Source organism: Haliotis rubra, unplaced genomic scaffold, assembly GCF_003918875.1.
Source record: "Haliotis rubra isolate DU_JTF1 unplaced genomic scaffold, ASM391887v1 Scf29, whole genome shotgun sequence".
In the NCBI taxonomy this organism is placed as follows: domain Eukaryota; kingdom Metazoa; phylum Mollusca; class Gastropoda; order Lepetellida; family Haliotidae; genus Haliotis; species Haliotis rubra.
Genome location: NW_025766957.1, coordinates 1,049,705 through 1,066,945, shown reverse-complemented (window position 1 = coordinate 1,066,945; position 17,241 = coordinate 1,049,705). Strand labels below are relative to the sequence as shown.

Here is a 17,241-nt window from a genome sequence, read left to right as displayed (position 1 = left end):
ACTCGATTATTTACAGACCGCCGCCATATAGCTGGAATATTGCTGAGTGCGGCGTAAAACTAAACTCACTCACTCCTGCAGACAAATGTGAAAGGAACTGAACCTGAGGCTGAACCGTTGCCATTACAATAGCTGGGTGCTGTCTATTAAAGGAACAATGACACACATTTTCGACAATATGTTGGCCTATATTATATATATTGGGGCATATGCCCCCACTTTAGCTTCTTATTGATTCATAAAAGACTTATTATCCCTTACGACTTGCCTGAAATCGATAATTGAAACTTCGAGGCGGACAGCTTCCAAACATAGAACACTGGCCATATATATAAGGTAAAAATTGCCCCATACATCGAAAACTGTCGCACGCGGTGTTGTGGGTACGATATCCGTAAAGAGCGCTCCACGAGACTCGCTTGAAATAATGTTCTGCAGGTCGAGGGCGATTTAATACAACGTTGCATACATTCATTCGAACGTTTTAATTTAATATTGTAATCTAAATACGTATTTTTTTAATGAAGTAAAGGGTAGCTTCCCTAAGTGCTGATAGTTAGTATTATTGAGAGAAATGCATTATTTATTTTTAGAGAAGTGTGGTGTGATATACTGCCGTTACTGTCCAAATGAATTACCGTTTGGTTACATACATACATGTCGCCCGCCACATGTAACCTATACGATACGCAACGCGAACATTCATATGACGATATTGTGCCTAGTAATGCTGGTATAATGATGATGACAAGGTAGACACAGTGTCATTGACAGTATTTGAAACACGCTAACCGACATATTCATAAAAAAATGTTTGTAATATTAAACGAGAGACGGGTAGCTGTGGGGAATTACCTCCCTTGAACATTGTAACCGTCGACAAAGCGAACATTTGCACACGGTCTCTGATTATGTTTACGACAAAGCCGGAAGTGTTTTAGTTGTCGACATTAGTATTAGCTCGAGGATGTAGGAATAACTCTTGACACGAAAGTGTTGCCTTAGCTGTCCCTTCATAACGAAAGTCCAACGATGTGTAACGTGAGTGTGTGTGGACCTCTATTGTAGATACCTGAAGTCGTTCGCAGTAATAGCTTCACGTCGGAAGTGACCACACCATTTCAGTCTCATGATACTGTGAAGTTCCGGGTTAGAATTGATCTTCAGCTACCCAAGCTTGTCGTACGGGGCGACAAACAGGATCAGGTGGCCGACTTGGTTGACGCGCGTGATCGTATCCCACCATGCTTATGATGTCAATCACTGGATAGTCTGGTCCAGATTGTTTGCAGGGCGCCGCCATCTTCCTAGAATATTGTGCTAAACAACGAAGAAACAAAATTGACAACGGAAGACGTCGAGGGAGTTGTTCAGTTCCCAGGAAGGTAGATGTAGACGTGTGTCAATGAATCTACACAGCCACGAAAGATAAGGAGCCCTTATCAGCTGATGCAAGCCGATGTGTAGGCTGTCTGAGACTTAATTGAAATTTTTTTTTTACGTTGTCCCCAGTCTAGTGTGGAGTTTTATCCCAGGACCAATGAAGGGATTACTTGAGTTTGTTACCCTCGGATATCTTCTCAGTGGCACGCAGTTCACGAGGGCGGGTAAGTCATGTCAGTCTGTATATTTCTGATGTATATTAAACAAAACAGCAACACCGATATGATTTTTATGTATACAGTAAATCTATCGTTGAGTGGCAGATTAAATGTAGTGGTATGAAAGTACGGGTGTACCAATCCATATGTGTGTTCGTAGATCATATTCATCACGTGACCAACCTCTGTGTAATGTCACGTGACGAACGTTCACGTTTGTTCGAATTAATCACATGTCAAACATGTCAAAGTGAGACGGAATTTATCGCATGGCAATTTCTAAATCTGACCGAAATGATGAAATCACAAATTTCGAATTTGATCATATGACCTACTTATGTATGTGACCGAATGATCAAATGACGTACTTCGGTGTGTGACCGAATTGATGAAATGGCATATTTCTGTGACATACTTTTAGTGACCGACCCGATCTTATCAAATCTTATACGCGTTACAGGATGGATCATATGTCATACTATTAGTGACCGAATGAATTATATGAGAAGCTACTATGTGTGACAGAAAGGGTCATATGTCATACTGCTATTAGTGACCGATGGATCATACGTCATACTACTATAAGTGACCGGATGGATCATATGTCATACTTCTGGTTCAAAAAAAGATTAGTGACCGGATGGATCATTTGTCATATTACTATAAGTGACCGGATGGATCATATGTCATACTACTATAAGTGACCGGATGGATCATATGTCATACTACTATTAGTGACCAGATGGATTATTTGTCATATTACTATAAGTGACCGGATGGATCATATGTCATACCACTATTAGTGACCGGATGGATCATATGTCATACTACTATTAGTGACCAGATGGATTATTTGCCTTTTTACTATAAGTGACCGGATGGATCATATGTCATACGACTATTAGTGACCGGATGGATCACACATCATACTACTTTAAGTGACCGGATGGATCATATGTCGTACTACTATTAGTGACTGGATGGATCATATGTCATTCTTCTTTATTGACCGGATGGATGATACGTCATACTACTATTAGTGACCAGATGGATCATTTGTCATATTACTATAAGTGACCGGATGGATCATATGTCATACTGCTATTAGTGACCGGATGGATCATATGCCATACTACTATTTGTGACCCAATGGTTCAAAAAAGTTTAGTGTAACATATATCATATTTCTATGTGACCAGATTGATCACGAAACAAACTTCTTCTCGTCAACAAATTGACCATTTGCCAAAATTAAATATGTTCCCGGTTCGATAACGACAACATTTTCCTTATCGATCTGAATCGATAAATGAATAAACATGACCACGGGTAGTCCTGTTGATATGACAACCCCATGAACGAAGTTACCCGATGTCACGCTGCTGACAAGAAGGTCATATTCCCACCTGTGTCATCTGTACGTGTATTAAGGTTGGCCTCACTTTTTAACTTAATATAGACGCCTTGGTGTATTTTGGTGCATAATGTTGAATGTTTGGTGCTTAATGCTGAAATAATGTCGAATTACCACTGAAGATCCGGGTTAATATTGCTCTACAGCAAGCCATGCTTGTTGAAAGATTCGAATGACGTGATCTGGTGGTCAGGCTCGCTGGCTTGATTGATGCATGTCATCGTATCCTTATTCCGTATGTATTGATGTCAGTCACTGAATTGTCTGGTCCAGACTCGATTAATTACAGGCCGCAGTCATACAGCTGGAATATTGCTGAGTACGGTGTTAAGCAACAAACATAACATCGAATACGCGGAACAGTGGGCTGCGTGAAGCATGGAACAAATTTGACGAAATCTCAGTGTATGTTTTGAGCGCCATTCTGGATGATTACATAATATTGATTGTATTATTACAGAGACCGTCAAATGTAGCGGCGATGTCTGGCCAGTGAGAGAGTTCCGAGCAGTGTGGGTGGCCACAGTGAAGGACATGGACTGGCCACTGTCCCGCTATCACTCCTCCTCCCAACAGAAGGCGGAGCTGGTCCTCCTCCTGGACAAGCTTCAGAAGCTGAACTTCAACGCCATCGTGTTCCAGGTAAAGCAAAACTCCATCAGAATCGTTGGAAGCTCATCTTTTTAGTAATTACATTACAATATATTTATCTTTGTTGTAATTGCACAAATTACATTGTTCAATTTAATCAGTCAGATTGATATAGACTTTGACAAAAAAATAAACTTCTTTTAAGTTTATTTCGCGGACAAGGATGGCCTAGCGATGTGAGGCGCTGTAACTGACACTGTCTATGCAGAGTTGCCTGCATGAGCCGTACCAGGATCAGCTGAGCATTTGTTCGAATCACAGATTGGGCCCATGCTTTATCAACACTCGCTGTTCTTGATATTGACAGAAGTGACCTAAAAACTTTCAGTTTGTTTTTCTCAAACAGTAAGAGATCATGAAGAGATTTAACCGAACATTTAAGATGTAAGAAATGTTACACCAAATGTACTCTCAAATACGTCTCGACCATAACCTCGTTTTTATCAAATTCATTACATAAAGTAGCCGAGGGGTTGCTGAATGGTTAAAGCGTTCGCTTGTCACACCGGGTTCGATTTCCCACATATCTACAATATGGGAAGCCCTGCTGAAATATTGCTAAAGCTGCATACAACCTCACTCACTCACCAACACTATATGAAGTTTCCAAGAAAACGTTATGTTGGTCTGAACCCATTTACTGAATCTTTGCAGGTCCGCTCAGCTGGTGATGCCATGTACAACTCCACCCTGGAGCCGTGGAGCGAGTATTTGACAGGCTCCCAAGGAAGGGCTCCTTCTCCTTATTACGACCCCCTGGCCTTTCTACTGGAGGAGGCACACAGACGCAACATGGAGGTCCACTCCTGGTATAACCCGTATCTAGCTCGGTCTGGGAGTACCTCTAAGGCTGGACTTGCCCCCAACCACATGGCTGTCAAATACCCACGGTACGCTTATGCTTATGGGAATAGTCTGTGGATGGACCCAGGGGCCAAGGTCGTTCAGGATCAGTGTTACAACGTCATCATGGATGTGGTAAAGCGTTACGACATTGACGGCGTCCACATGGATGACTACTTCTACCCATACCCCGTTTCAGGACAAAGTTTTCCCGATAACGCTACTTACAACGCTTATCGAAAAGGAGGCGGCCATCTTGGACGGGATGATTGGAGACGGGACAACGTCAACTCGCTTATCCAGCGTCTGTATAATGGAACCAAGGCAACTAAGAAGCATGTGAAATTTGGCCTTAGTCCATTCGGAATATGGAAATCAGGAATTCCTAAAGGCATAGTTGGGCTGTCGTCCTACTATGAGCAGTACGCTGACAGTAGGAAGTGGTTTGACGAGGGCTGGGTGGACTACTTTACTCCGCAACTGTACTGGCGGATTGATCCGGTGAAACAGAGTTTCACGCACCTGATGGACTGGTGGCTGCAGCAAAACTCCAAACATCGCCACTTCTATGCAGGGAGCTATGCAGGCAATGTGGTAGAGCAAAACTGGCCTCTTGACGAAATTAAACGTCAAGTTGAGGAAGCAAGGAAGCGACGTGACAAGCTGAGTCTTGGTGATGTGTTCTTCAGTGCTAAGTACTTCCGGGACAACAGCAAGGGATTGTCCACCATGTTTCAGAAAGACCTCTACACTGTTCCAGCTCTTGCACCGCCTATGCCCTGGCTTGGCGCCAATCCACCTCCACCTCCCTCTGGTGTCAGGGTTTCAGGCAGCACCTTGACGTGGAACAAGGACGGTTCCGGTGTGACGAGGAGCTGGGCTGTCTACAGGTATGAGGCGGACGCGTGGGAGTTGAAGAAACTCCTGAACAATGACACAACCAGTTGGTCAGTGCCCAGTGGCCGCTACGCCATAACAGCCGTGGACAGACTGTCCAATGAAAGCGGCGCGGTGGTCAAGGAAGTGCAAGGGGGAGCCAATATCATTGACTGAAAATGTTGAACACATCCGATAAACATTTTGTTACTGTGATCGATAACGGAAATTGACAGTGATCATGGTCATGGGTTACAATATGAAAATAGGAATTTGCATCGAACATCAATCTTGTTACTGGTGACTGTTCAGCTCCTGAATGTGACTATCATGGTAAGTAATGGTGTGTTCAATACCGTCGACACGGCCTGTGATCCTCTTCGTATCTTCTGCGACCTTGCTGCAAATATCATCAGTCTGTTTGTTAAGCATCAGTTGCAGAGTGGCAAGATCCACTTTGGCGGCCAATTTCGAGACGTCACTGACATAAACAGCCGAATCTCCCATCGCCTCATCCGCCCTTCGTCGATTAGAAAAGCCTCCATATTGGGTTCTTTACTTCCCTGATTGCCCCCTTTTCCCAATTTCCATTTGCTTTTTGGCATTCATTGTTATGGTTGAAGATTGTTTAGATTTTAGAAAGTCAAAACGTAACACGTTTTCACCACTGAACGCGCATTCCGGAAGTCATCTTTGCAATGATAACTTCATATTATCTGTTGTCAGCAAAGTTGTTGGGGTTTTTTATGTCAACAAACTACATCATGATATTGCCTATTCTACTTTTATATTTGTGAATATTGTGGTGTCCGTGTTTAATGTCTAAAATAAAATACACAAAAGAACTCAAAAAAGTTTTGTCGTCTTTCTGTTTTGTTTGTGCAATGGGGCTCCTGCTACCCTGGACAAGAGCTCCTATTTGTAACGGGGATTTCTGAAATAAAATAAAACGTCAATTAAAAAAAGAAGTATGTATACACATGAAAGAAAATCTTGTTATTGGTGCGTTAGTGTTTGAGATATCTTCAACATGTCTACCAATTTACATCTTTAAAGTTTACAGTTATCAGGCAGATAACGGTGTAATTAATTATATTAGTTAGTGGAAGAGTGAGTCAAGTTTAATGCCGCTTTCCAGTCATTTTACAATTGGAGACACAAAACATCAGTTTTATATATCCAGGGATGTTAATTAAACCTGCACGATGCGGTGTATCCATGGCATGGATGGGTGAGTGAGTTTAGCTTTACGCCCCTTTTAGCAATATTCCAGCAATATCACGCCGGGGACACCAGAAATGGGCTTCACACATTGTACCCATGTGGGGAATCGAACCCGGGTCTCTATCGTGACGAGTGAACGCCCTAATCACTGGGCTACCCCACCGGCCCTATCCATGGCAGGAATCGGACATGGGACCTCAGGACAATGAACCAACTTCCATTGGTTATACCAATGTTCTAAAGAATCATATAATCAGACTAGATGCCTCAGAAACATTGTTATAAAAGTTATCAGACATTTTGTACATATCGTTCAGGAAACGTTTATTTTCTTTCCATCCAAGGAAGATTCATAGCACGATTACTAACAGATAATGTCGGTATTTGATCTTTATTGTTCAGTGAATGTAAATATATCAGGCAATTATACCTGCTCCCATCACAATAACATTCACTGAAAACATAACCTTGAATTGATAACCTGAGCAGATTGTGTTGTTAGAGGTTCAAAACATAAATAACAGCAACACACGCACGTGTGACCATACGTCACCAGTACTTTTGTTCTCATCAGCATTTGATAACCCAAGTGTTTCGTAAGAGGCGATTAACCGGACCGGGTTTGGTTGACAAATGTCATCGTTTCCAAGTTGCGTTCATCGATGCTCATGATGTCAATCACTGGGCTGTCTGGTCCAGACTTGATTATTTAAAGACCGTCTTCATTTAGTTAGAAGATTGTTGTGTGGGTCGCTTAAACAACAAACCACCAAAGTTCAGAAGAAGAAGTGTAGTATCTTCCGGCACCTTTTCATAAATAAAGTGACAGACACCAACCCACTTTAGCGAATTCCTCCTGTCTTCTGACAATGAGTGGCATATTAATACGTCATTTCCTGTCATGTGTTTGTACTTGCTGCAGCAATCTCGTAAATTGTATGACTAAGCTCACATTTCAAACAAGGAAGTTGAACATAGTAACATAATATTTGACCTGAGATAAGTGGCAGAGCGAGCAGCATCAATACCGCTTCATGTCGGATATGCATATGTATAGCCCAGGAAAGGAATTTAAGCATCACCCATTCTCTATTTATTATTCTACCGATTAAGCTTATGTTATTGACTACATGTGGCAATGGTGTAAATTTGAAAAATATTAAAGATAATGCTAAACACGGCGGGAGAAACCGGAAATGGACTTCGCACACTGTACCAATGTGCGGAATTTAACCCTGGTCCTCAGTGTGACGAGTGAACGTCTAGCCACTGGGCTACCCCCACCTCCCCTAGTCTAACCTGAAATATATATATAGCATAGTGCGATGCTACAAGGTACATTGTATACCCTTGAATGATTAATCCGGGTAACTTCATGGTGAAATATGTGGTTCCGATGTCCGGCTTTAAATGTAATATTAAACTATATATTTATTATGTCGCCCTCCATGTTTAGTATTATCTTTGATATTTTTAAAAATTACACCATTGCCATATGTTGTCTAAAAACCCAACCTCCCTCACACTCAAACAAGCAACAGGATTTCACTGATTTCTCTGAAGCTACTGAAATCTGCCGTCACAAACCTTCGGTCAACAGAGATCAAGGGGAATACATATCGTGTGCCTGTGAAGATTGAATCTGGAAATGTACACACCCAAAAAAGATAAGAAGCCCTTATCAAGGATTTATGAGACCTAATTTGACACGTTGTTGTTTTTTTTACGTTGTCTCCAGTCTAGTCTGGAGTTTTAACCCAGCCCTAATGAAGGGATTACTTGAGTTTTTTACCCTCGGATACCTTCTCTGTGGCACGCAGTTCACGAGAGCGGGTAAGTCATTTTAATCTGTATATTTCTGATGTATAATTAAAAACAAGTAACAACCCACTGAATTTCATGAAAACAGTTACTCTATTATTACATGGTAGACTAAATGTAGTAATATGAAAATACGGGTGTTACCCGTCCATATGTGTGCTCTGGCACCATAGTCATCACGTGACCAACAGAACACCGATTGACCGACTTCTGTGTAATGTGACGTGACGAACTATCACGTTTGTTCGAATTAATCACATGTCAAACTTCCATGTGAGACCGGATTTATCACATGGCAATTTACATATTTGACCGAAATGATGAAGTCACAAATTTCTGATTTGATCAAATGACACACTTCTTCGTGTGACCGAATTGAGCAAATGACATATTTCTGTGACATATTATTAGTGGCCGACTCAATATTATCAAATTTTCTATGCGTTACCGGATGGATCATGTGTCATACTCTTGTTAGTGACCGAACGGATAATATGAAAAAGTTGTGTCTGACAGAATGGATCATTTGTCACTACTATTAGTAACCCAATGAATCATATGAAAAGCTATTATGTGTAACAGAAAGGATCATATGCCATATGTGTATGTGTACGTGTGACCGGATTGATCACGAAACAAATTTCTCGTTATCAAATTGATCATTTGCCAAAATTAAATATGTGCCCGATTCCCAAACGACAGCATTTTCATTTGATGTCAGTCACTGGATTGTCTGGTCCAGTTACAAGCAGCAGTCATACAGCTGGAATATTGCTGAGTGCTGCGTTAAACACCACCCATAACATTCAATACGCGGAACAATGGGCTGCATAGCAATGGCCTTTTTATAAAGCGCCTGTTTCCACACACTTTTGCATGCTCAAAGGGCTAACACATTATTAACCCGGATAACCCAAGCTGCATGTTAGGCGCTAAAAAGGTTATAGTCACATGACTTATCCCAACAGGTACCCATTATCTGCTGGGTGAATAGAGGCAATTTTGAACAAACTCACCTGCCTAAGGTGAGACCACATGTATCTCATGTGCTTTGTTGTGGGGCAGGACTGAAGTCCTAGAAACACTCAGGAGTCAAGCTGCCAAATACGGTCACCCATCCAAGGACTCTCCGCGCCCAACGTTGCTTATCTTTAACTGATTTGTGACCTGATCGCTATGCACAGGACCACACACCACCCCATGTATGAAGCATGGAACAATTTTAGCGAAATCTCAGTGTATGTCTTCGTATGTTTTGTGCGCCATACTGGATGATTACATAATATTGAATGTTTGATTGGACAGAGACCGTCAAATCTAGCGGCGATGTCTGGCCAGTGAGAGAGTTCCGAGCTGTGTGGGTAGCCACAGTGGCGGACATTGACTGGCCGCTGTCCCGCTATCACTCCACCTCCCAACAGAAGGCGGAGCTGGTCCTCCTCCTGGACAAGCTGCAGAAGCTGAACTTCAATGCCATCGTGTTCCAGGTAAGCAAAACTCCATCAGAATCTTTAGAAGCTCATCTTTTTAGCAATTACATTGCACAAATGACATTGTTCAATTTAATCAGTCAGAAAAATGTAAGACTTTGACAAAAAATAAAGTTCTTTCAAGTATAAGTATCCATTTCTATTTCACGGACAAGGATGGCCTAGCGATGTGAGGCACTGTAACTGACACTGTCTATGCATGAGTTGCCTCTATGAGCCGTACCAGGATCCGCTGAGCATTTGTTCAAATAACAAATTCGGTCCATGTTTTATCAGCACTCGGGGCCCTTGGTGTTGATATGCGTGGCCATGAACTTTCAGTATGTTTTTCTCAAACAGTAAGCGATCATTAAGTGATTTTACCGAACATTTAAGATGTAAGAAATGTTACACCAAGTGCACACTCAAATACGTCTCGACCATAGCCTTGTTTTCATCAACTTCATCGCCTATCAAATATAGTTTGCTTATACAGTTTATGAAGGAGCCGCTGGGTCGTTCGCTCGTCACACATATGTGGGAAGCCGATTGCTGGTACCGGTGTTTCTGCTTGAATATACATTTTCTGAAAGCGGCATACAACCATACTCACTCACCCTTAACCCATTTACTTAATCTTTGCAGGTCCGCTCAGTTGGTGATGCCATGTACAACTCTACCCTGGAGCCGTGGAGCGAGTATTTGACAGGTTCCCAAGGAAGGGCTCCTTCTCCTTATTACGACCCCCTGGCCTTTGTACTGGAGGAGGCTCACAGACGCAGCATGGAGGTGCACACCTGGTACAACCCGTATCGAGCTCGGTCTGGGAGTACCTCTAAGGCTGGACTTGCCCCTAACCACATTGCTGTCAAATATCCACAGTACGCTCATGCTTATGGGAACGATCTATGGATGGACCCAGGGGCCAAGGCAGTTCAGGATCAGTGTTACAACGTCATCATGGATGTGGTAAAGCGTTACAACATTGACGGCGTCCACATGGATGACTACTTCTACCCATACCCTGTTTCAGGACAAAGTTTTCCCGATAACGTTACTTACAACGCTTATCGAAAAGGAGGCGGCCATCTTGGACGGGATGATTGGAGACGGGATAACGTCAACTCGCTTATCCAGCGTCTGTATAATGGAACCAAGGCGACCAAGAAGCATGTGAAATTTGGTCTTAGTCCATTCGGAATATGGAAATCAGGAATTCCTAAAGGCATAGTTGGGCTGTCGTCCTACTATGAGCAGTACGCTGACAGTAGGAAGTGGTTTGACGAGGGCTGGGTGGACTACTTTACTCCGCAACTGTACTGGCGGATTGATCCGGTGAAACAGAGTTTCACGCACCTGATGGACTGGTGGCTGCAGCAAAACTCCAAACATCGCCACTTCTATGCAGGGAGCTATGCAGGCAATGTGGTAGAGCAAAACTGGCCACTTGACGAAATTACACGCCAGGTTGAGGAAGCAAGGAAGCGACGTGACAAGCTGAGTCTTGGTGATGTGTTCTTCAGTGCTAAGTACTTCCGGGACAACAGCAAGGGATTATCCACCATGTTTCAGAAAGACCTCTACACTGTTCCAGCTCTTGCACCGCCTATGCCATGGCTTGGTGCCACTCCACCTCCACCTCCCTCTGGTGTCAGGGTTTCAGGCAGCACCTTGACGTGGAACAAGGACGGTTCCGGTGTGACGAGGAGCTGGGCTGTTTACAAGTATGAGGCGGACGCGTGGGAGTTGAAGAAACTCCTGAACAATGACACAACCAGTTGGTCAGTGCCCAGTGGCCGCTACGCCATAACAGCCGTGGACAGACTGTCCAATGAAAGTGACGCGGTGGTCAAGGAAGTGCAAGGGGGAGCTAGTATCATTGGCTGAAAATGTTGGACACAACATGTTTTGATAATGTGATTGATAACGGAAATTGATAGTGATCATGATCTGGGTTATAATCATTACAATGATGACAATATGCAAAACCTGGCATAGCACTATCAGTTACTTTTGGGTAAATAGGGGCTATAAGATAATGTAGGTAATTTTTTGTAATCAAGAATAGATATAAATAAAATCGACAAAACCCTGCCCACGCCCTAAAAGCAGAGTCGATGGTATAATTCATGAACACGCGTTCAATTTACGTCTATCAAGAGCATGCGGATGATTGACTGAGGAAAGACCGAACGTACCATATGTGGATCCTGGAACGGTGAAGGAATGCAACTACATGTATCTACAGCGACGGCTTAGCCTGGTGGAATGTACCCGAGTCACAATGTACCCATTATATTTCTCCGCTTGTTTATTTGCTTTTTTGGTTGTTTTCATTCTTATATGTTTGGGGTGTTTTTTGTTTTATTTTGTTAATATGGTTGTTTGTTTGTTTGTTTACTATCTTCGGCGACACATTGACAGCTACTTTAGTACAATATATAGTATTCCCAGAAATTATTGAGAAAGTTGTGTCGGCAAATATCTAATACATGCATATAAGCTGTAGAAGTTTTACTTAAATGAATATGTTGAGATATGATTCTCTTACAGTCTAAGTGTCTTTTCAGTACTTTGTGAGACCTCCTTGCTCTGTAATTCACGCCTGAATACGCCCAGGTACACCACCGATCAAAGTTTGTAGGAAATCGTGTGACAGGGTATCCCGATATTCTACCACTTCTTTCTTCATATCCTCAATATTTCTAAGACAGTTTATTCTGTCCTTCATTAGTCCCCACACATTCTCAATAGGGTTAAGATCTGGGCTGTAGCTGGGCCAGTCTACATTTTTTGTCCGACAACAGCTGTTTTGTGTAGCCCGCAGTGTGTTTTGGGTCCTTATCATGCTGGAAAATCCATTTATCTTCATACAGTGTTGGGGCCGTGGAAGGAGGTGATCATCTTAAATGATCGATCATTTAAGATGTCAACATATCGTCCCTTCATCAAATTTCCAGTGAAAATACACAACTTCGCCACTCCATGTGATGATATCCCACCACAATGTCGGGCTATATTTTGGGCATTGGTAGATAGCTTTCAAGGTATCTTTTGTCCAAATGTTCACACAGTTCGGAAAAAGCCACACAGAACTTTCATCAGTTGCCTACACCAGTTTAAACGTCTTTCTTTTTATGCATCTTTCATCAACATTTAGGGAATTCCGCACGTTTTCACCCAGTTAAGTCTCTGTAATTCTTGTCTAAGGGTTTCATTACATACCTGAGGACTTCCTCTATTAATCATCTCATTTCTGACACTCTCAACGCTTTTTGATTTTCCCCTACTCACAATCTGACCAAGTCAACGGCGATCCGTAGTACTGAACTTCCTTGGCCTCCCTGCCCCTGTCTTGTGCTCAGTCCCAACTCCTGAAGCCGTCTGTTACACAAGGGGAGATAACTCCTACTGGAGTAAGGTTCGTTCTTAAGCCTACAAGAGTTGCCTCCCATACTGAGTACTACATAATGTAACACTTATTTTAAAGTTCTATTATCAGCATTAGGAAACAAAGATTTTCTCAATAACGTCTTGGAAAACTGTAGCTTACTGTGCGTTGTATTGTTTTTCTCGCTTTGGAGTGAAATATCAACTCAGCTCGTATCCCAATTGCGTAAATCGGCATTCATGACTCCATTGTTTAAAGACCGTCGCCATTTAGTTGGAATATTGCTGAGTGGGTCGCTTAACAACAAACGACATAAACTGAGAGATGAGAAGTTGTTACCCTGTCTACTTTTCCATCGATAAAGTCAGAGACACCAACAAATTCCTCCTGTCTTCTGACATAGAGTGTCATATTAATACGTCATTTCCTGTCATGTGTTTGTACTTGCGCTTATTTTATAACTAAGCTCACGTTTCAAACAAGGAAGTTGAACGTAGTAACATAATATTAGACCTGCGATAAATGGCTGGGCGAGCAGCATCAATAACGCAACATGGCGGATATGCATATGTATGGGACGAACTCTTCTGACGAACAGAATGAGGATAGAAAAGTTTACATACAAGAATAAAAATAGCGTAAAGTCAACTCACTCGCGCAGTCATTTAACAAATTGACGCTCACCGTGTACTGTTTACAAACATGGCAAAAGAGTGAGTGAGTATAGTTTTACGGGGTTTTTAGATTTTAGTTTTAATACATCACCAGTGATATTTTTTCTTGTTTGAATTGTTTTCAGCCACGAACAAAACCAGATGCATATTTTCTTTTGCCCCGCTAAGATCCCGGTCAGAATGCTTGTTGTAAGAGGCGACTAACGGGATCGGGTGACCAAGCTCGCTGATTTCGTTGACACATGTCATCGTATCCCAACTGCGTAGATCAATGCTCATGATGTTGATCACTGGATTGTCTGGTTCCAACACGATTATTTACAGACATATAGCTGGACAATTGCGTTTAACAAGAAACAATCAGGCATTTTTCACATTGGTGAAAAACCACCACTAATGGTGTCGGAAACCTACAAACATAATAGATACGAACCGGGATTCGAACCCAGAATCGTAGGTTTCTCGGGTGTAAAAGGGACACAACTATGTTAACCGAACTGCGGCGACTCAACAGCCATGAAGTTCCTGTTGACCAAATCCTTCAACCAAACAGGGAAGCCTGGAGACTAAAGCGTTCGCTCGTCACGCCGTAGTCCCGGGTTCGATTCTTACATTGGTATTGGGGCGGGATATCCTAAACGTTAAAGCGTCCGCTCGTCACGCTGAAGACCTGGGTTCGATTCCCCACATTGGTACAATATCTGAAGCCCATTTCTGGTGTCCACCGCCGTGATATTGCTGGAATATTGCTAAAAGCGGCGTAAACCTAACCTCCCTCACTCACTCCATAAACTGGTACGTTTTCCTATTTTCTTCTGGAATAAATATCAAACAAGCAGTTACCACGCTGTTTACGCTCAGTATTTCGATTACACGATTTTGATTGGATTATTGGAGTCATTAGGCCAGCCAAAAATTTAACTCATAAATTCGGCAAGGGTGGAAACTGAACATATATGATCAGAGTTAACTCCCTTGGGTCGGGAAAACAGAATGAACCAAGCTAAGAAAAGCTTTTATTCACGAGTGCCATAAATACATTTTCAACTAAAACTTGTTTGTCATCCGTGCGTAGGGGTTAAAGCCATTGTTAACCATATCCAGTTTTCAAAAGCATACATGTAAAGCCCATTTCAGATGCCCCTGCCGTGATATTGTTGGAATAGTGCCAACACAACTCACTCTCTCAAAAGCATACTTTCTTTGACAGCGGCATTTATAAAGTTGAAGGATTGATTAAATAAATCTGTGTTTCAAAATTACATTGAAACCCGGTAATCGGAACCACATAGTTCAGTGAAATTGCCATATTACCATATTTCCAAAGTAATTATTCATAGGTATACCTTGTCCCATCGGTTTATGTTATTTGCTCCAGTGGAACTCAGGTTAGAATAGGAGGAGGTAGCTAAGTGAGGTTTTACACCACTTTTAGCAATAATCCAGCAATATCACGGCGGAGCACACCAGAAATGGGCTTCACATATTTTACACATGTGCAGAAGTTAACCCGGGTCTTCAGTGTCAAGAGTGAACGTTTAGCCCCACCGCCCACTGGTAAGATACTGTCACAGTTCAGGCGAACACCTTGTCTCATCAATATTTGTTGGTGATTCATAACATGTTTAGGATATAGTCGAAATCACACCATGACATCTTCTTATAATTATTCAAAGGGTCGTGTTTTGTTCAGTGCGAGGAAACGATTTTATAATCTAAGTGCAAAAGTCAAATCAGAACAGAACCCGTGTTGAGTGAAGCTACTATCTACGCAACTAGTAAATTCCATAACAGTTTGAACACAAAGTGACCGACAAATGGACATAAACCCGAGGTTTCAGCTTTGCAAGTTCTGTGTTTCCGGGAAAATGCCTTTTCGGAGAATGTGAGGATTCAGATTACACGTTTACAACGGAAGACTCCTGGTGTTTTTGGACCTTTCCAATATGGCCACTGGCAACCATATTTGATTTCCGATGAATATGTTTAAAGCCAACTACACGTGTTGGCAGTCTTATCCTCTATGTCTCAAACCTTGACTTAGTTGATAGCCAATAATCTGTGGGGCAATGGGGTAGGGTTTAAAGCAGTCGCCGAACTCACTCACTCACTCAAACGACGCAATATGCAACAAACAGGAAGTTGTCATCCATGAATACTGGTACGTTTTCCTATTTTCTTCTAGAATACCAATCAAACAAGCAGTTACCACGCTGTTTACGCGCCGTATTTTTATTACACGATTTTAAACAAAAAAGTAACTCATAATTTCGACAAGGGTGAAAATTGAACATGTATATATAGACAGTTATCTCCCTTGGATCGGAAACCCGGAAGGTGCCAAGCTAAGAACAGCTTTTATTCACGAGTACCACAAGCAGACTGTGTTTCATTCACAACCAAAACTTGTTTGCCATTAGCACGTATGGATTAAAGCGTTCGCTGTGCACATGCGGGTTCGAATCTCATTTTCCGGTGTCACCCGCCGTGAAAGTGCTGGAATGTTGTTAAAACTGGTGTTAACTGTTAGTCATTATTGAGGTAAAACTAGCTTTATACTGCTTAAAGAATTGTTGCTCACTGGGAACAGAAGATCAAACATAAAAGATATATCCACATTATGGAAGAATGTGTGAGTTCTCCGACCAGCACGCCCAGTCTGGACAGGGATGATGCAAGCCAATTCATACCAACGTCGGTCCGTACAAACATCTATATATTATATATACCCATGACTGACACGACCCTTATAACCTATATCGCACATGAACATTCACCACTCTGTCTTAACCAGTGGAGATACAGTGACATGCAATCAGCCTAGTCGACGAGACTGACAACTAGGGCTGCGCAATATAACCAGTTTACCGGTATATACCGGTTCAGACATGAAAACGATACGTATTGCGATACGCTGATTGAAAACCGGTATTTTGACATGCATTCGAAAAGACCTCGTAACACTCGGAAATCTTCGGATATTTCCGTTTTATAAATTGTTGCTTTCCTTTTTTTATTTGTGCCAAATATTATTTACATTTTTATTTTGTCATGATTAAAAGTTTTTATTAAAGCTTAATCAAGCATGGTGATTTTGTTGTGTTTTTGCTTTATAAATCAAGCATTAACTCGACTATAAGTAGTTTTTTGTTAAAAAAGAACTTCTTGCAATATATTGCAATATATTGCAATACATATCGCAATGTATGCTTTCGCATCGCAATATATTGCAATATGAAAATTCTCTGCAATATCCAGCCCTACTGACAACACTCTT

At 41.9% G+C, this 17,241-nt stretch overlaps 2 protein-coding genes across 2 annotated transcripts; both read left to right on the top strand.

Annotated features, from left to right (window-relative positions):
- The first annotated feature begins 889 nt into the window (after positions 1-889).
- Positions 890-6,242, top strand: LOC124281784 (glycosyl hydrolase YngK-like). The gene is made up of 3 exons (XM_046717761.1): positions 890-1,607; positions 3,476-3,657; positions 4,321-6,242. Exons 1-3 carry the CDS (start codon positions 1,541-1,543, stop codon positions 5,560-5,562), a joined length of 1,491 nt encoding a protein of 496 aa, XP_046573717.1. The 5' UTR covers positions 890-1,540; the 3' UTR covers positions 5,563-6,242.
- A 2,118-nt stretch (positions 6,243-8,360) lies between these two features.
- LOC124281782 (glycosyl hydrolase YngK-like) lies at positions 8,361-11,835 on the top strand. The gene is made up of 3 exons (XM_046717759.1): positions 8,361-8,442; positions 9,736-9,917; positions 10,545-11,835. Exons 1-3 carry the CDS (start codon positions 8,376-8,378, stop codon positions 11,784-11,786), a joined length of 1,491 nt encoding a protein of 496 aa, XP_046573715.1. The 5' UTR covers positions 8,361-8,375; the 3' UTR covers positions 11,787-11,835.
- Positions 11,836-17,241: the final 5,406 nt, after the last annotated feature.

Excerpts from the sequence above, each read along its gene's own strand:
- LOC124281784 (XM_046717761.1), top strand. The coding sequence starts at position 1,541 with ATGAAGGGATTACTTGAGTTTGTTACCCTCGGATATCTTCTCAGTGGC. Across the intron at positions 1,608-3,475 it reads CACGCAGTTCACGAGGGCGG|AGACCGTCAAATGTAGCGGC; the intron begins GTAAGTCATGTC and ends GTATTATTACAG. Across the intron at positions 3,658-4,320 it reads TCAACGCCATCGTGTTCCAG|GTCCGCTCAGCTGGTGATGC; the intron begins GTAAAGCAAAAC and ends GAATCTTTGCAG.
- LOC124281782 (XM_046717759.1), top strand. The coding sequence starts at position 8,376 with ATGAAGGGATTACTTGAGTTTTTTACCCTCGGATACCTTCTCTGTGGC. Across the intron at positions 8,443-9,735 it reads CACGCAGTTCACGAGAGCGG|AGACCGTCAAATCTAGCGGC; the intron begins GTAAGTCATTTT and ends TTGATTGGACAG. Across the intron at positions 9,918-10,544 it reads TCAATGCCATCGTGTTCCAG|GTCCGCTCAGTTGGTGATGC; the intron begins GTAAGCAAAACT and ends TAATCTTTGCAG.